The sequence below is a fragment of the Talpa europaea genome (assembly GCF_964194135.1).
Source record: "Talpa europaea genome assembly, chromosome: 1".
Classification (NCBI taxonomy): domain Eukaryota; kingdom Metazoa; phylum Chordata; class Mammalia; order Eulipotyphla; family Talpidae; genus Talpa; species Talpa europaea.
This window is the reverse complement of record NC_140073.1, coordinates 30,048,676-30,066,018: the sequence shown is the minus strand read 5'-3', so window position 1 is coordinate 30,066,018 and position 17,343 is coordinate 30,048,676. Positions and strand designations below refer to the sequence as shown.

The 17,343-nt window shown below is 35.4% G+C and overlaps 1 protein-coding gene across 3 annotated transcripts in view; it reads left to right on the top strand.

Moving 5' to 3' along the window:
- Positions 1-17,343, top strand: part of NELL1 (neural EGFL like 1) — a gene marked incomplete at both ends in the record, with an annotated part of 742,470 nt that overhangs the window by 583,325 nt on the left and 141,802 nt on the right. For all 3 annotated transcript variants that reach the window (XM_084239443.1, XM_084239442.1, XM_084239441.1), the window contains one exon: positions 1,324-1,419. In XM_084239443.1, the coding sequence (XP_084095569.1) occupies positions 1,324-1,419 (96 nt within the window). The remainder of the gene's footprint in view (positions 1-1,323; positions 1,420-17,343) is intronic.

Genomic DNA, 17,343 nt, shown 5'->3' with positions numbered 1-17,343 from the left:
GCAAACAAGTTTGCAATTGATTGCTAAGCTAAAGAGTGTTAAATCATCCAGAGTATATTAAATGATGTGGAAAATGACAATATTGTCAGAAGTTATATATACTTGAACTAGTGTTCAACTATCTAAAGACATTAAGTTAGACTCATATTATTTATGATGATGATGCAAAATATAAGCCTGATATTTTTCCAGGGTGACATTTTCTAACTACAATTAAAAATAAAAACACTTGTTCACCTAGTTCTCATCTGAATAAAAGAAACTAAGGGTTGTCAAATTGCAATCATCCTCATTAATGAGAAATTTCACAGGTTTAGTACAGTAAATTATTGGTTACCCAGCAAGATTTGATAATAAATTATTCTGCATGAAAGTGTTTTAGAATTGTTATGGTAGAAGTTTTTCTATCTAAGAGAATAGAGGTTAATTCACTCAGCAAGTATTTGTGAGCATATACTACATGCTCAAACACTGAGATGATGGTGCAATGGGGACAAACACAATCGTTAGATTTGGCCTCATGTGTCTTACAGTCCAGGGGATGAGAAAAAAGGTGGTAGTCAGTTATATATCAATGTCTAATTAAATTTAATATTTCAAAGGAAAAGTAAATGGAACTATGCTATGTAAGTGTGTAAGAGGGGAACTAACCCACCCTGGAAAGACTAACAGGTAGAACTAGAACTCGGGATAACTCTGCAAAGCTTACTTACCAAAGACTTATCTAAGTCCTTCCTCTTGGATACAGTATTTTCACATTGAGGTATTTACCCTAACATAATAACACACTGAAGCATTTTAAGCATACTAGTTATAAGGCATTATTTTTATAACAGAAATGATGTTGGCAGTGTCTTCAATATTATAAGCAGTTAGTTACATTTATTATGCTATCAACATTATATTTACTACTCTGAAGCTTTTAAATATAATGCAAAAATGCCTTCATTGTAATAAAAGATGTTTAGTGAAAAAGAGTACTTAGAAAATAGTATTTTAAATGCCTTTGCCTTTATCCCAACTCTATCCTTTCTGGTTACTCAACTTACTGTATTTGATGTCAAATCCATAACAATAATAGCAACAGTAATAGCTGCTCATATCAGCCCTGTGCTAAATATTTTACATTCATTATTTCAATTGAGCTCATGTAAACCAGTGAAAAAGATATAACTACATTTATTTCTGTGCACTAAAACTTAATTGTGTTACCATAGTTATGCATTCCCTAGGTAATGAAGAATTGTTTCAATGATCCAGCCTTTTATGATGATTTTCCTTATTTTCAGTTTATCTAAGAAATTCCTTATTCTTTTCCTACAGCATTCTGTGAAGAGGGCTGCAGATACGGTGGAACATGTGTCGCTCCTAACAAATGTGTCTGCCCTTCTGGATTCACGGGAAGCCACTGCGAGAAAGGTAACCTAAGCCTGTTGCTTTGGGGCAGTGGGACAGAGTCACAAAGAATGGAATCCTTTGCTTGTTGACCTGATATATCGTTTACATGGTGGCTATGTCTCTTCCAAAGTGGATACCTTTTGATTATTTCCTAATAGACACCCTCCCTCTGAAAATAGAGCTTCATTTGCCCTCCCACCCACGTGTCTCATTTAACAAGGTTGAATTGTCTCTGTGCTATAGTTTTCACTGTGCATTTTTAGTGCTAATTAGAGATAAAGCCTGACTAACTGACCTGCCCCACTTATCACCTATTGGGTAGCATCACATGCAACTATTGGAGTTTTAACAATCTGCTGCATCAACAGAATCTAAATTAGAGCTCATGCTCCTTTGTAAAAACATTTTAAATAACTCCCGCAGCAGGTTTATTGTTGTGCTTGGGATTTTATTCTAATATTGGTTTATTAGGCACATTATCATTCATGGACCTGATACTATAAGCCAATTAGTATTGGTAAGATTCCTTTATGTGTACCTTTCTGTTTGCAATATATGCAGTGCTTGTGATTGGTGCTGTCTTGTGAAATACAGCCCTTTGATTGATTGAGAATGCCTTCTACCTGTGTGCAGATGAAATCTAATATTCAGTGACATTGTGCCCATGAATGTAGCAATGCAACCAAGGGAATTATGCTTTGTAAAGTGGAATATGTCTATGAATTTGCCTGTGAGTTTTGTTAGGCTAAAATTACTGTTTTTCCTGAGTCAGAAACATCACTCTTGGTGGTTCTCAACAGTATAGATTAGAAAAATGGAAATATGGTGCTAGAATCATTATCCTATTATTAGATGAGGAGGAGGGTGTCTTTATCTAATGTCAAAAGTCTAAGCAAACCTCTTGTATCATGTTCTTCATATTTAAAGGTTTCTGATTTTACATAATAATTTTTTGAATGGACCAATTTTTTTATACCATAAGTTATTTGAATATTATATTTCACTGCTTGTACATTTATAAGGCAGCTTGATCCTCTTAAAAACATGTCAAATTTTAACTATATAAATTATTCAGCAAGGAAATCAGCATACAATATGTGTACCATTCTTTCTATATTTTGTGATATTATCAAATCAAGTCACATTTATTAAATAACAATTAATTGGCTTATCCATAAAGACATGTACAAGAGTCAAGTTCTGCCTTTGAGCAGGATAAGAGAATTACCACATGGACTTGAAGGATTCTTGCCAAAAGCAAAGAAACTTAATGGTAACTTAGTGCACATGCCCTTATGCATTGCATTTGATTTTAATTAGGCTTTCTAAGATAAAAATATCTTAAGAATTCTCATTATTTTCTCTGGAACAGCAGTGTTTTCCTAAGTTGAGTGCACAGGAATTAATGGAACAGTGTGATGATGATGGTGGTGATGAAGTTGAGGATGATGGATCCCACTACTACTATTCCTAATGACATGCCATTTATTATGTACTAATTAGGTATTGGAACTTTTAAGTGTATATTTTAATATTAAGTGCAAACACAAGAGATAGATATTACTACTATTTCCTAGATGGCAAAATAAAGTGTAGCTAGATCAAGTAACTTTAAATAAGTTATAGAGTTAGTGTTTTATCATTGATTTCTTAATTGATTTCCCATTAATTTACAAAATTATGTAAATTTCAGGGAAAGGAAAAGGGAGTGGAATGAGAGCCATATTAGGACTGAGAATTTAACTCAAATTACATTCCACAAAGCCTGTATTATAAAAAAAAAAAGCATGTTTTTCTCAAGGATAGTACATGGACTTCCTATTAATATCCAAATTCCTGGGTAATCACCCAGCTCTGGGCACTCAGAAGGTCTGAAGTAGAGCCCATAAATCAGCACTTTGGCCAAGTGCCTCAGATTGTTATGAAATAATTATTCTTATATAATAAATTTATTTTATTTATTTATTTTATGTTTCTGTGATATTTACCCAGAGAAAATACTATAAAGTTCTTATCCCTTTTATATTATAAAGAATTGGGGTTGGGGGAACATTGATTAGATCGGGGCACAAATTAGATGCAGCCCAGGAAAAATTGATTATGGTTTTTCATGGCTTGTTGATTTGGCCTCTGTCCTTTACTCAATAAATGGTTGATTAAATCAATGCTTGCATTCTGGTCCATAATGTGGAGTGGGACAAATAGAGATAAAGATAAACTCAAGACCAGAGGCAAAGGTAAAACAGGCAGGATATAATTTTCTATTCAAATATTAAAGTAGAGCTTAAGAATCGTGTATTCTTGAATTTATACAGTTTCTATATAAATAAAACAAAAGAAAACAAGATTTCTCTGTATATGATGAAATGCCCCATCTGTAGCAAAGCCATTCTATTTTAATATTGGTCAATAGTCTTTAATTCTAGGAGATTTTTTCTTTTGCGTGTAGGTTAAAATACATAATTTCTAACCACTTTATAGAAGGGATCTAGATGAATTATAGGTTGAACACTGAAAACCTATGCTATACCTTATCTGAATTATTTTGGCATATTGATTGTGAGCAAAAAATATCAAGTAGTTCTATTTGGCATTGAATGGTGTTGCTAGATGCCTTGAGACTCAGGATGCCAAGGAAAAATGCAAATACACGTGAATGTCTTGTGGCATGATTACAGGAAATCTTTTATTTGGTTTGTTTTAATTACAGGGCTAACTAAACCATTCCTTTTGGACTATAGAAAATCCACTTAAATTTAGACTTAAAAAAGTGTGTCCCTTCATCCTCCTATTATTTATTTTATTCATTGCTTGGGATAATCAGCCTTTCAGAATTCAAATAAACAGAGTGAAAACATTGGAGTTACTTGCTTAAAAATATGACTGTCTGTAATTTATGAAGTTAAAAATCTCACTGTGCGCAATATGTAGCAAAAAGATGAGCAATTCAGCATTTATTCTGTATGGATGAGATTTTGTTATACAAGCTTTCAGAACTCCATTCAGGAGAAGCGAATATTTTACCTCCTTTGGTTTCTGGACAATTCGTATATTGATTCTTCTCTTACTCTTTGCTTTTTCTGTTCCCATAATTTTGATTTGGTTTCACACTGAATATGGAGATGTACAAAGAGACAGATGAGTGAGAAATCAGTAATAAGAAGAGTTTTGTTACTTTTAGCATAGAAAGGGGCTGTTGATGAAAATTCTCTTCTTAGTAAGCTCTCTAGGAGAGTTAAAAGGATGTGATGACACATTGACATAATATTACCACAAAATAAAATGAAACAATGCAACTTCTTCCTAGAAACTTTTCAAATAAGAAATCAAATAGCTACATTACATCCAGAGTGTTACCTACCATCAAACAACAGAACATCATCCTCTAAGAAGTGACTGAAACTACATTTTCTGCTAGGCATTAGGAAGTTTGCCAACAAGAAGTTTAGATGGAATGTGTGCTACTAATCCTGTCTAGCAAAGGCTTCCTAACCTTGATACTCTTGGCATTTGGGACCAGATAATTCTTTGCTATGCAGGACCATCCTGTGCACTGCAGGATATTTAGCAACATCACTAGACTTTACCCACTAAGTGCTATTAGTATCCCCACCCCCAGCCATGGCAATCAAAATTGTCTCCTGACTTAACCAACTATCCCCTGGGAGACCAGATCACCCTGTTGACAATAACAAGTCCCCATTCTAGATACAGAATTTTTAAAAAATCCTTTCAAATTATATGTGCATGCATGTATATAATTAGCATTATTTAGTAATAAATATTATAACCATTCTTAGGAGATAAAAAAAATTAAGCTTCTCTTGAAGTATTTAGGGTTTACTGTAATTAGAAAATTATTGAGTATTCAAGATCCAGAGGCTGGCACATTCCCATCCTGAGCTATGTGGGGCAGACCCTTTTTGAGTCTTAGGAAGCACATTGGTGCAGAAGCTGGGCAAGGAGAATCCTAACATGAAATTTTCAATGTTTGTAATAAGAAGATAATTTCCTTTCTACTATAAAAGTTAGACACACTCATTGTAAATGGAATTTCTTTTAAAATGTGCTCTCTAAGACAAGCATAATGTATCAGTGATTTGTAGTAGGGATTTTGCCTGGGATATAAAGCAAGAGGATATTTATGATGGTGCAGACAAGTCAGTAGTTGTATGCATTTCTCAGTTTGCATATTATGTGACTTATAAATTATATAAATGCAACTGTATAGACATCAGGTATCCAAAATGGAGTCTTGTAAAGCAGTGGGGTTTGGAAAGGACTAGGCTACACCACAGTCTAGTGCAAAAGAATTGGAAAAAACATGCTGGTATTATAAAGATAGTACACTTGCCTTTTGCTCACAATTGCTTTAGAAATGGCTTCATTTATTTATTTTTTTTAAATAATAAATTTTATTTTTATATTCCCCATACAATTGCAACCCCCCTTTCTGATCCCAATCCCTCCCCTCCCACCCCCCACCCCCCAAAAAGTGTCTCTGGTTCATAGTTTTTTGTTGATTTTGATTTTCACTTTCTTATAGTTATTCATTTTCCTGGTCCCTTATTTAAGTTTTCTAGATTCCTGCTATGAGTGAGACCATCCGGTATTTTTCTTTTTCTTTTTGGCTTATTTCGCTGAGCATGATCCCTTCCAGCGCCATCCATGTTGCTGCAAATTGCATGTGTTTATCTTTTTTGAATGCTGAGTAATATTCCATGGTATATATGTACCACATCTTCTTGATCCAGTCATCTATTTTTGGGCATTTGGGCTGTTTCCAAAGCTTAGCTATTGTAAATAGTGCTGCTGTAAACATAGGGGTGCAGGTGTTGTTTGGAATTGATGTTTCTGTGTCCTTTGGGTAAATACCTAGGAGTGGAATTGCTGGATCATATGGAAGCTCTATGTTTAGTAGGTCCAGAAATCTCCACACAGCTCTCCATAGTGGTTGGACCAGTTTGCACTCCCACCAACAGTGCAGAAGAGTTCCTTTTTCTCCACAACCTCGCCAACATTTGCTGTTGCTAGTTTTTTTAATATGTGCCATTCTCACTGGTGTAAGATGGTATCTCATGGTAGTTTTGATATGCATTTCCCTGATTACAAGTGATGTTGAACATTTTTTCATATGTCTGTTGGCCATTTGCATTTCCTCTTCAGAGAAGTTTCTTTTTAGCTCTTCTGCCCATTTTTTGACTGGATTGTTTTCTTTGTTGTTGTTGAGTCTCATCAGCTCTTTGCAGATTTTTGTGATCAGTCCTTTATCATTAGTGTTGGGTGCAAAAATGTTCTCCCAGTTGGTGGGGTTTCTCTTTGTTTTTGTTATTGTCTCTTTAGCTGTGCAGAAGCTCTTTAATTTGATGTAGTCCCAGCTGTTTATCTTTGCCTTCACTCTCACTGTTTTGGGTGATGTGTCTGTAAAGATGTCTTTGTTATGCAAATCACGTAGTTTTTCACCTATATTTCCTTCTATGTATTTTATGGTTTCAGGTCTTATGTCTAGTTCTTTAATCCGAAATGGCTTCATTTAAGAGACTCACATAACCATTGAGCCTTTCACCATCTCCAGGCTTTTCCAATGCATATTAATACCCTAATCAAGAATATTCAGGAAAATAAATAGCAATAGAGGATCAGCATTACTTTTTTAAAAAAATTTATTTATTCATGCATACAAGAACTGGGGAATAGGCCAGATGTGCGGGAGGGTGAGAGGATTCACCAGAGAGAGTGGAAAGCAGAACAGGCAGATCCACTGAAATACACTGCTGAGGGGAGCAGTGGTAGAGCCAGGATAGGTCTGCCATGCCATGTGGGAATCTCCCTGGCAGGCTGGGAATTGAATCCACTCTGCAGAGGCTGTGGACAGCTTAACAGCCCTGCACTCAACTGCCTGCGCCACCAGGGAGGCCCCATTTTTTAAAATAATTTCTAGTAGTTACTTTTCTCCTATTCTGCTTATCTGAATTTTTAAATTTTTTGTGAGAAATATAAATTGGTTGTAATGAGGACTAATACCTTAAATGCTTAAAATAAGAGGAACATAAAATCCATGAAAAGAATTTTTTTCAGCTACTTTATTTTTTTTTAACTTTTACAAACTGGAAGTGACTTTTTGCAGGATAATTTATTCTGTTCTTTTGCCTTTACCTCAGGGACTTGCAGATAGGTGGACTGGGGGTGATAGTTTGCCCTGAATATATTATTCATCCACCAGGTTAAAAAAAATGGCCAGGAAAAAAGTCTATGTTCTTTAAAATTTTAAATCATCTGTTCACAATTGCTTTGCTTACCTCTTCTTCCAGAGTAAAAAGTTTAAGTCTTCAATATAGGATGAAAGCACCCCAAGACTAATACTGAGAATATTCAGCCCACGTGCATCTAAACCTTATCTCTTCCTCACTTCAGTTTATTCCACACTCAAGTTTCTTTTTTCACCTGTGATGGAGCTATTGGGTTAAATGTCCAGCACACTTACCCATGATTCCAAAAGACCTTCTAACTCAACTATTCAACAACTTGGAGTTATTTCAAGAACCTTACCTGGATCCTGCCAGGATCACCATTTTTGTCAGGTTTTTGACATATGGAAAAATACCTTAAACCATTTTTCATTTTCATCTCCTTGATGCAAAGAAAGATTTTAAGTCATTTCATTATAGCTGTAAGGAGGGATGTCTTATTCACATGCAGGGCTTTGGACTATACATTAAAGATGTATAATCCTGGAATTCTGAAAAGAGTACTGGACTAAGGACAGAGACCCTAGCTGTGACACTGGATCTGCTACCACAAGTTATTTTGCCTCTGTGAAGTGAAACTTGTAATAGCCCGTTACCCATGTCGTGTGAATCCCAGACTTTTGCATGTCTTATTTCTCATGAGGCAGCTACTTCTACCCTATCAAGCATATACAAGGATATCGTCCACTAGACTGAACCCACATTTCATATACTTTCTAATAATCAGTTCCCTTTTTATCGCATCATCTATGTCCAAAGGCAATAACTCTCAATAGATGATGTGGGAAACCAAATAAAATATTTTCTTGTGAGTAACAAGCCATAATTGCATACAGGATTTTGTGCCTCATTTTGCACCTGCCTTTACATATCTTTGTTGTGCCTAACACAGAAATAGGAAAAGAAAAATAGGGGTTAGGAGCATAATCTCTGAAGTCATACTAGCTCAATTTAAGTTGAGGCTCTGCTCTGTACCAGCATCCTTGCTATTGGGTCAGATATATATATTGACTCAAGCTTCAGTATGCTGCCAGCAAAAGATATTGATATTATCTTGTATATTATTATGCAATTAAATGAGGTCTGCCATTGAAATCACTTTGTAGGATATCTAGTATACTGTTGCTGTCTGAAAATGATGCCTGGTGTTAATTCTATCATCATTGTCATGAATGATAAAACTGAGACTCCCAAAATAAGAGGCTCCTTTCCCAAGGATACTCAGTACGTGAATGGCAGAGCCATGCCTGTTCATCATCCATTGCTGAATTTGCGCCTTCCTTCTACCAGCTCTTGTAGAAGGAAATGTCTCTATGCATGTCTAGAAATGTCTAGAAATGTCTCTGTGCAAAATGTCTCTATGCACATATTATTTGCAAATTTATATTCTCTCTGTTCCTATAAACATTTTTCTGTAACATCCTATAAAGTTGATAGGTATTAATTTACATAACATTATGCTCTGGGGAGAGTTAATTCATCTGAAATTATGGCATGTTTAGCCGTGGTCCTTGGGAAGAAGGGTTTTTGTTTTTTGTTTTTGCTGTTGTTTCTCACTTCTTGGAGTTGATATTGAAAATTTAACACCAAGTTCTCACTGTATTATTGATAGCTTAAAGGTCTTTTTACATAGGCAGAGCTGAGGCCTCAGTGAAAAGTTGATTCTCCCCTCATCTCTGCAGATTATTTCCATCGCCCTTTGTTGCATTACCAAATTCACCCAAGAAACAAAACCCTCCTAATTCTTAAATTGGAATCCAAAAATCCTGCATTCTATCCCCAGATTCCACTATTAGTAATGCAAGGTAGAATGTCAATTTTCCTATGTAAAACAGGAATAAGCATCCATCCAGAGAAATGAGAGTTGTCCATACTCTTTCATCAGTTATTCTTAGGAATTTATACTAAAACAATATCAGAGATGGGTACATGAATGATACTTGAGAAAACACTTGAAATCTTTATAGGATGGCATTTTAAACTATAATACATTAGAAGCAATCTAGATATATTACAATAGAGAATTAGTAAAATAAATTGTGGGTAACTGTTCTAGGGAGCCTTTAAAACCTATGAAGGAAGACTAATGATGTGGAGGATAAAATATATGTTTAGGAACTAGCTATAAAAAGCAGACTGTCAACATTTGAATCCCAACTCTGTGATGTTAGGAAGTTGCTAAAAACTTCTGTGCCTCAGTTTCTTGAATTATAAGGTGAGAACAGACACTTTACTGCCCAATAGACAATATTTTTAAATTTTCCTGTTTTCTACTAGGCATTCTACTAAGTACTGTTTATTATTAAGTTAGAAGTGGTGTGTTCAACATGATTCGAATTTTTGGCACCAAAATAGACATTATACAGAGAAAAAATGCTGAAGGATATTAACCTCATTGTGATTTATCAGGTTTTTGTGTGACTTGGATCCTTTCAACATATATAAGAAAATGTCTCATTTAGACATTATGACTTTCAGTAAAATATTTAGGGCATCCTCAATTCTTCCTTCTCCCTGAAATCCCTCATTTATCTACCACCCTCTATATTAGTTCTCCTTTCAGAATCTCTTTTAATTTTCCACAAAATTGCTATTCCTCTGCCATTTCATTCATTATATTCACTATCATTTGTCATCTCAGTTTTTGCAAAAGCTGTCCCTCACACCCTCAATATAAAAAAAAAAAAAGAAAATGTCTCATTTAAATAATTAATAGACTTATAGATAAATAAAAACTTCTCATGTATCAGCATATTACATTTGGTGAGGAATAGAGTGAGAAGCAGTTTTAAAGTTTGTTTTTTTCATTCTGTATCATATGTTCAAAGACATGTGTCATGAGTCTTACCTCAGAGTAAGAGACTATGAGACCATTATGGAGAAGGTCTCATGTGACAGGTATAATCTTCATCACCCATCTCTGGCTGTGCCATGTGTAGTTGGCAGTTCTTCTACTCTGAGGTGCTTTTGGGAAGGGTCTTTGGTCTCTGGAGAGTTCCAGGAAAATTTCCTTTGATTTGGACAGTTCTTTCATCCTTCTGTAGCTCTGACTCCATGTGCCTTTGCTACTAGGCTTGTAAATGTCTCATTTCTCTATTATGGCGTCTTTGCTCTGTCAGGTTTGCTATGATTAGGATAATGCTGTCTTGTTGTACCACAGCAGACCCATTTTCCCTTCTGTCAGTGCAAATGCAACTTATATGGTCATTTTGTGGTGACTTTTTGTTCTTTGTGCTAATGCTGCCCAGACCCATATGTTGACCTTTAGACTTTTAAGGCCTGGGCTCAAATATTAGTCTCCGTGCCCCTCACCCTCCTGGGGACATTTGGGAGTGTGCTTCGGGCTTACTGTCCTTAGACAAGTTTACAAAGGAAATTCCCCTGAAAAATTATGAGTTACAACAGTCAGCTTGCCTAAGAGCTGTCTCTAAAAAGGTCCTCACTTTTGGCTTCATCAACATTCTTTATTGAAAGTCTAGGTTTTGTTTACAGAGCTGGAAGGTGATTAATGCTTAACACAGGCATATAGTTGTTGAAAGTGCTGTGAAAGTTTCCAACCTTGGAACTTGGGAGTCCTCAACACTTACAATCTATGAAAACTCTAATGTAGGAAAAATCCAGTTTTAGAATTCTGCTGTCTTTGAATTCAATAAATACTTGAAACGTGAATCAATGAGTACAGACTGGGCCCTGCATTTCATAGAGTCCAGGATTTTTCATTTTCATTTTTAGATCACAAGTTCTAACTCCAAATCACATTGAAAGACACCTGAATTAAAGTATATCATACTGAGGATTGAGGAGTGAAATGCCATTAACAAGAATGCCATATATAAGAACAGTGTAGAAATTTTATGTTTTTTCCAGTAGCTTTGTAAGCATAACTTCCCAGAAAGCAAAGTGAAGAGAATCAATCTTTTTAATAAGGGATTGACATTTTTCATGAAATAAATTAAAGCTATTTGGGATTATTAGAGATTACCTTGTCTAGTTAGTAAAGCAGAAAATAATTCATGACTATTTAGATAACAAGCAACTATTCCTCCCACTAGGCAAGCTTATACTATTGAACTGTGAAAGTTAGGAATTTGGTGCATGCACTCAGTTTTAATCCCAAGTCCTGGAAAATACAAACATGACTGTAACTTGGAGAAAAATAACTAAAGGAGGGAAATCCAGGTTTTCTGAAACTATGACCACTGGAGTCCAAAACTTATAAACCCCCTCTAGTAACTAGTATCCAAGGATTCTTTACATTTAATAAGCACTTTAAATCATATGGAAAAAGGCTAATTAAACCAATAACCAAACTGAAAAGCAATATAACTCTTGAGATTTATATCACTCTCTCCTAATAGGATCCATTGATTGAAAAATGTAGTCACTTGCAAATTTTCACATGGATTCAAAATATGATGAATTAAATAGCAAGATCTAGGCATTCCTTTTAACAGTGGTTGAAAAGATAAGCAGTTTCTAGATTGGTGGACTAATGTGTTTTTAAAGAATCCTCCAGTATAACAGAAAGCTTGAAGCTATCTATAAGTGGCAACAATTTTAGCAAGTACACTGACTCTACAGAGAGAGATTCTGAAAGATTATTTTATTAAATAGTATTTTGCTGAGAAAAATTTTCAGTACCTCCTTATTGCTTGCAAACTGAAGTTGAAATTCCATGCTGTGATACATAAAGATCTCCGTGATCCTATCTGCCTTTCCTGCTTTCCTATTTATCCTTTATATATATCCTAAATAGAGACCATTCAAAAACACTAAAATGCCCCTTATTTTTTTCAAATCCCTGAGGTTTTGCTTGGTTTGATTTGGTAAAATTCTGCCTGTAACATACATACAGACATACTTGCTGATTACAAATATATAATATTAAGTTAAAATAATAGAAAAAGTTGATTATTGAGGCTCTTCAATAATCTAAACTATTACTGGTCTCCTCCCTTTCAAATTACTCACCCTAGAGTCTTCCTCATCCTGGTTGATGACAATAGTCTATCCTGGGCCCTGCTGCTTTTATTTCTCTGTCCTTATCATTAAGTGTATACCCTCTCCCCCGTCGCCATACACACACACTCACAGTGTTACTTTATTTTACAGTCATAATTGTGTCCTTGATTTTCTAAGAACTTGCTAGTCATGTTTTCCAACTGTTTGATTTGTTTGGAATATTCTTCCATTCACTATATTTATCATAAGCTTCCTCACGTCATTTAGGTCTTGACTCAATGTTACCATCTCAGAGGGGCCCTCACCCCTAACTAAAATCACAAGTCCCCTGCTTGCTGTCACTGTGTTAATGACAGAGCCTTTACCTCTCTCTCTGGCACAGGAAGTTTTTTTTTTTTTGATAAGGCCCTTCTGCCCTAGAGCGTAATTTGATACTGGTATATATTGCAAAATGATCAACTCAAAGTCAAGTAGACATCTGTCACCATACATAGTCACAAAATACATAGATCTCCACTTAAACTTATCTTTAAAAATATTTTTCAGATACTCAGAGAAGGTAAGGCCCCTACAGTGTTTCTTCAGATAAACTTGTTTTTCTCTTAAAAGTTATCACATTGAATTGCCTGTTTATCTGTTTCACTTCCCTTCCTACCACCCATCCCTGTAATATAGCCTGTAATACAGCCAGAATACATGTCTAACTTTTCCCCCCAACAAATCCCTATAAAATATTAACTGGGTATAGCAATCCACTCCCAGTATCTCCAAACCAAAGTGGTTTAGAACTAACAATATTTCTTCCATCCTTTTCCTGCTGGTGCTGTTCTTCCCACTCCAAACTATAGGTGACAAGAAATATATATATATATATATATATGAGATTTGCTGAACGTGTTTCTAAAACATTATTATAAGCGAAGGTAACTTTGATAAACATACAGTAGATGGTCTTCCTCCCTTCTTCCCATAGACAGGCCTTGGTCTGATAGTACATCTCTTACCCAGCAAATCCTGCCCAAATCAAGCACTTTCCTGGTTCTTAAATTACCAAGCAGTCCCATTTGGCTCTCAATAAATGATAGGAACAAAGTGCTATGCACTGTACTTTTAAGTACTTTTTGATTTATTGTCACCAATTATAATAGCACTCACTGCCAATAAATATCAAGCACTTAATGGCAAGCTTTAATTTTCACAGATGCTTGGTCTCCAAATAAGTGGAAATACCACCCTCATTTCTGACATTTCTGAGTTTTCCTTAAACTTCATGCATTACAATTTTGGAAATGCTTACATTTCTTTTTATCCATATTTTTCCATCATCTCATGGAGCATTAATACTTTTCTAGCTTATGAAGATGTTTAGTCAGAATACTGACTAAACTAATACTGACTAACCCACCTAACTATTAATTTAATGTTTAGGGAAGGCTCTAATTTAGGCTCGATCTCCAGGTTCTTTTTTTCTTTTTTTTTTTTCATTTTTTACTTATCTTTGCATTTTTTATGCCAAATTTATTTTTGAACCATACTTTATTAAGTTTCTTCTGGAATCTACCTGCACACCTATGTTTATAGCAGTACTATTTACAGTAGCTAAGCTACGGAAGCAACCCAAATGCCCAAAAATAGATGACTGGATCAAGAAGATGTGGTGCATATACACCATGGAATATTACTCAGCAATCAAAAAAGATAAACACATGCAGTTTGCTGCAACATGGATGGAGCTAGAAGGGATCATGCTCAGCGAAATAAGTCAGAAAGAAAAAGAAAAATACCGGATGGTCTCACTTATAGCAGGAATTTAGAAAACCTAAATAAGAGACCAGGAAAAAGACTAATCAATACAAAGTGAAAATCAAAATCAACAAGCAACTATAAACCAGAGACACACTACGGGGTGGGGGGTTGTTGAGGGGTGGGGAAAGGAAGGACTAGAGTCAAAATAAGAGGGGGGGTGCAATTGTATGGGGAATATAACCAAAATGAAAATGCATGCATTGTGCAAAGATGAAAAAAGATGTAAGAATTATATAAAATAAAATATTTAAATTAAAAAAAATTTCTTCTGGAATCTTTTTCTTCTGTGCACCTCCTCTTTTAGGTTAGAAACAGTCTGCTGTGGTTATACCAGCTCTCAGAATACCATCTGGCACTTAGTGAGCACTTGAGAAAAATCAATTGAATGAATAAATGAATGATATCTTCATTTACCAAGTAAATTGAGATTAAGAACTATAAAATAATAGATCCATAATTATAGGGCTAGGAAGTGTCAGAGCTGTGATTCAGTTTCTGGGGCCTGAAGGCTTTTAAACATTGTCTTTCATTGACCTTCTCAAAAAGACAAGGCTGATTAAAATGTTTTGATAATTGTCAGAGCTCATATTGTATTTCTCAGTTCAACTGTAATTTCTGGAGTGTGTGCTGCTCGAATTCTTCTCTGTCATCTACACCATGTTGATGTTCTGAGCAAATAACTTTCCTTCAGATAATATTCTCTTAGAAGAAACTGAAATAAATAATAATACTTCATTTAGTACAGATCTTTATAGTCTCCAATGAATATTTTCAGGCACTATGTCATCCTAAATCTCAAATGACTCTCTTTGGGTTATGTTATCCTCATCCTATTTTACAGATGAGGCTAAGAGATTAAAGAAATACTCAAGTTTATAAAATTAATAAGGGTGGTAATTGGGACTTGAATATTTCTTTACTGGCTTATAATGTTAACGCTTTAAAAGAAATTACTCATTAAGCCATGCTACTCACAACTTTTCTCCTCCTGGAGTGTTTATCTCCTGTGACTTATACTTATTGTTGTGGAGATTTAACTTTGAAAGTGTCATAAAGATGCCACTTTAATAACTTTTTGCCGATAGGCTTTTCCTAAATCAGGACATTGGGGGCACAGTATAACCTTTTGAGCTGGGAATCCTTAGTTGTTGTTGTTGTTGTTGTTTTTTTAATATTTATTTATTTATTTATTTATACAAGCACTGGGTACAGTCAGAAGCACAGGAGGGTGAGAGAAATCACCAGAGCCAGAGCAGGGAGCAGAACAAGCAGAAGGACTGAAGTACACTGCTGAAGGGAGCAGCTGGCATGGCAGGAGAGGTCTGTCGCTCCATGCGGGACCCTCGCCAGCGGCCGGGGTTCGAACCGGTGATGCAGCTTCGCAGCCCAGCGCTCAACTTCTGCGCCACCAGGGGAGGCCCGAATCCTTAGTTTTTCACCATGTGGCACTAATGAAGTTATAGAACTCCTCAATCTTCAGTATCTGTCAATGGTGTCATGAGAATTAGAGAAAATCTCATTAGCAAATAGTAGGTGATGATAATTTTGTCAGTAGTTAAGAACCACATAGTTCAGACTTCACATGTGCCTTCTGTTTTTAGGAACAATATTATCAATTGTAGGTAATACTTACATTACTCTATAGTCACAAACAATTTCAAAGGTATTGTTTTTTGAGTGCCTCAAAAAAGCATAGCAAATTAAGAGTCATTTCCATGTTGGAAAGAAGCATTCACATAGGTTAAAATATCCAATTTCATATTTTTATTAAGGTCTGAGTTGGTATTCTAGTACATCTTTCAGTTCCAAGATAAGAACATGAAATGTAATAAAAGCAATCCGGGTCTCCCACTGATGAAGCAATTCCACAGGGACTAATAAATATTATACTAAGGAAAAAACCCATACACATTAGGATTTAATGTAACACATCTTCAGAGAAATGAAATTTAAAAAATCAGAAGTTCTCTGAACAGATGTTCATGGATAATCATTGTACCAACAATCTGGGAGATTCAGGAGAGGTCAGAAGTTTGTTCCATATGTACCAGCAGATCCTTCCCTGACTGAACACCCTTGCTATTTTCCTCAAGGAAAACTTATTTTAATGTCAAGTAGACAGATTTTCAAGGAGTGTACCATCTTGCTTATATTTTAGCACCCAGGTTCTGGACATCTGAGAGAAAAAACATTTTCTATTTCTCTGTCTATTAGCATACCTACAGCTAGTGTTTTTAAGGTGGTTGGCTCCGTGCCAGCCACTATTGTAAGGCCATAAATGGATTCTAGGATAGATACTCTAATTATTCTCATTGTATAGATTAGGGAACTGAGGCTTGAACAGCTGCTAGATTTGTGATTGGAATTTGCTTCTATAGCACAATAGGCAGTGTTATTCTGGTAAGTTCCTAGCTATCTGCATTGCTGAAGGTATTCCTGAAGAGCATTTCCTTTAATGATTTATTTATCACTCTCCTTTACTTTTTTCAGTTTTGACAACATTTAGTGGAGTTACTATGTAGGAAAACTTTTGACCAGTAAATGTCTTACTCTACCCCTTATATTTTTATAATTTAATTCTGCTCGATTTAAGTACCATTATATTACAACCTCCTTACTATTTATTTTTTATAGAATGTGTATTTATTTAAGAAATTTTAAGTCATACAAAGATGAAAATCAAAATTCCAAATGAGTTTATAAATGACCAGACTCTGTTGGTAGTTAATAACTCATCTATCAAATAATCTATGACTTTAGAGTAAAAAAGATTACTAACATCTATTTTCAGCATAGAAATAGTAGGACTTGGGCCTCCCCTGGTGGCGCAGCGGTTGAGCGCTGGACTGCGAAGCTGCCCGCAGCCTCTACAGCACCGGTTCGATCCCCAGCTACTCCCCGGCTGCCTGGGCAAGGGTCCCACATGGTG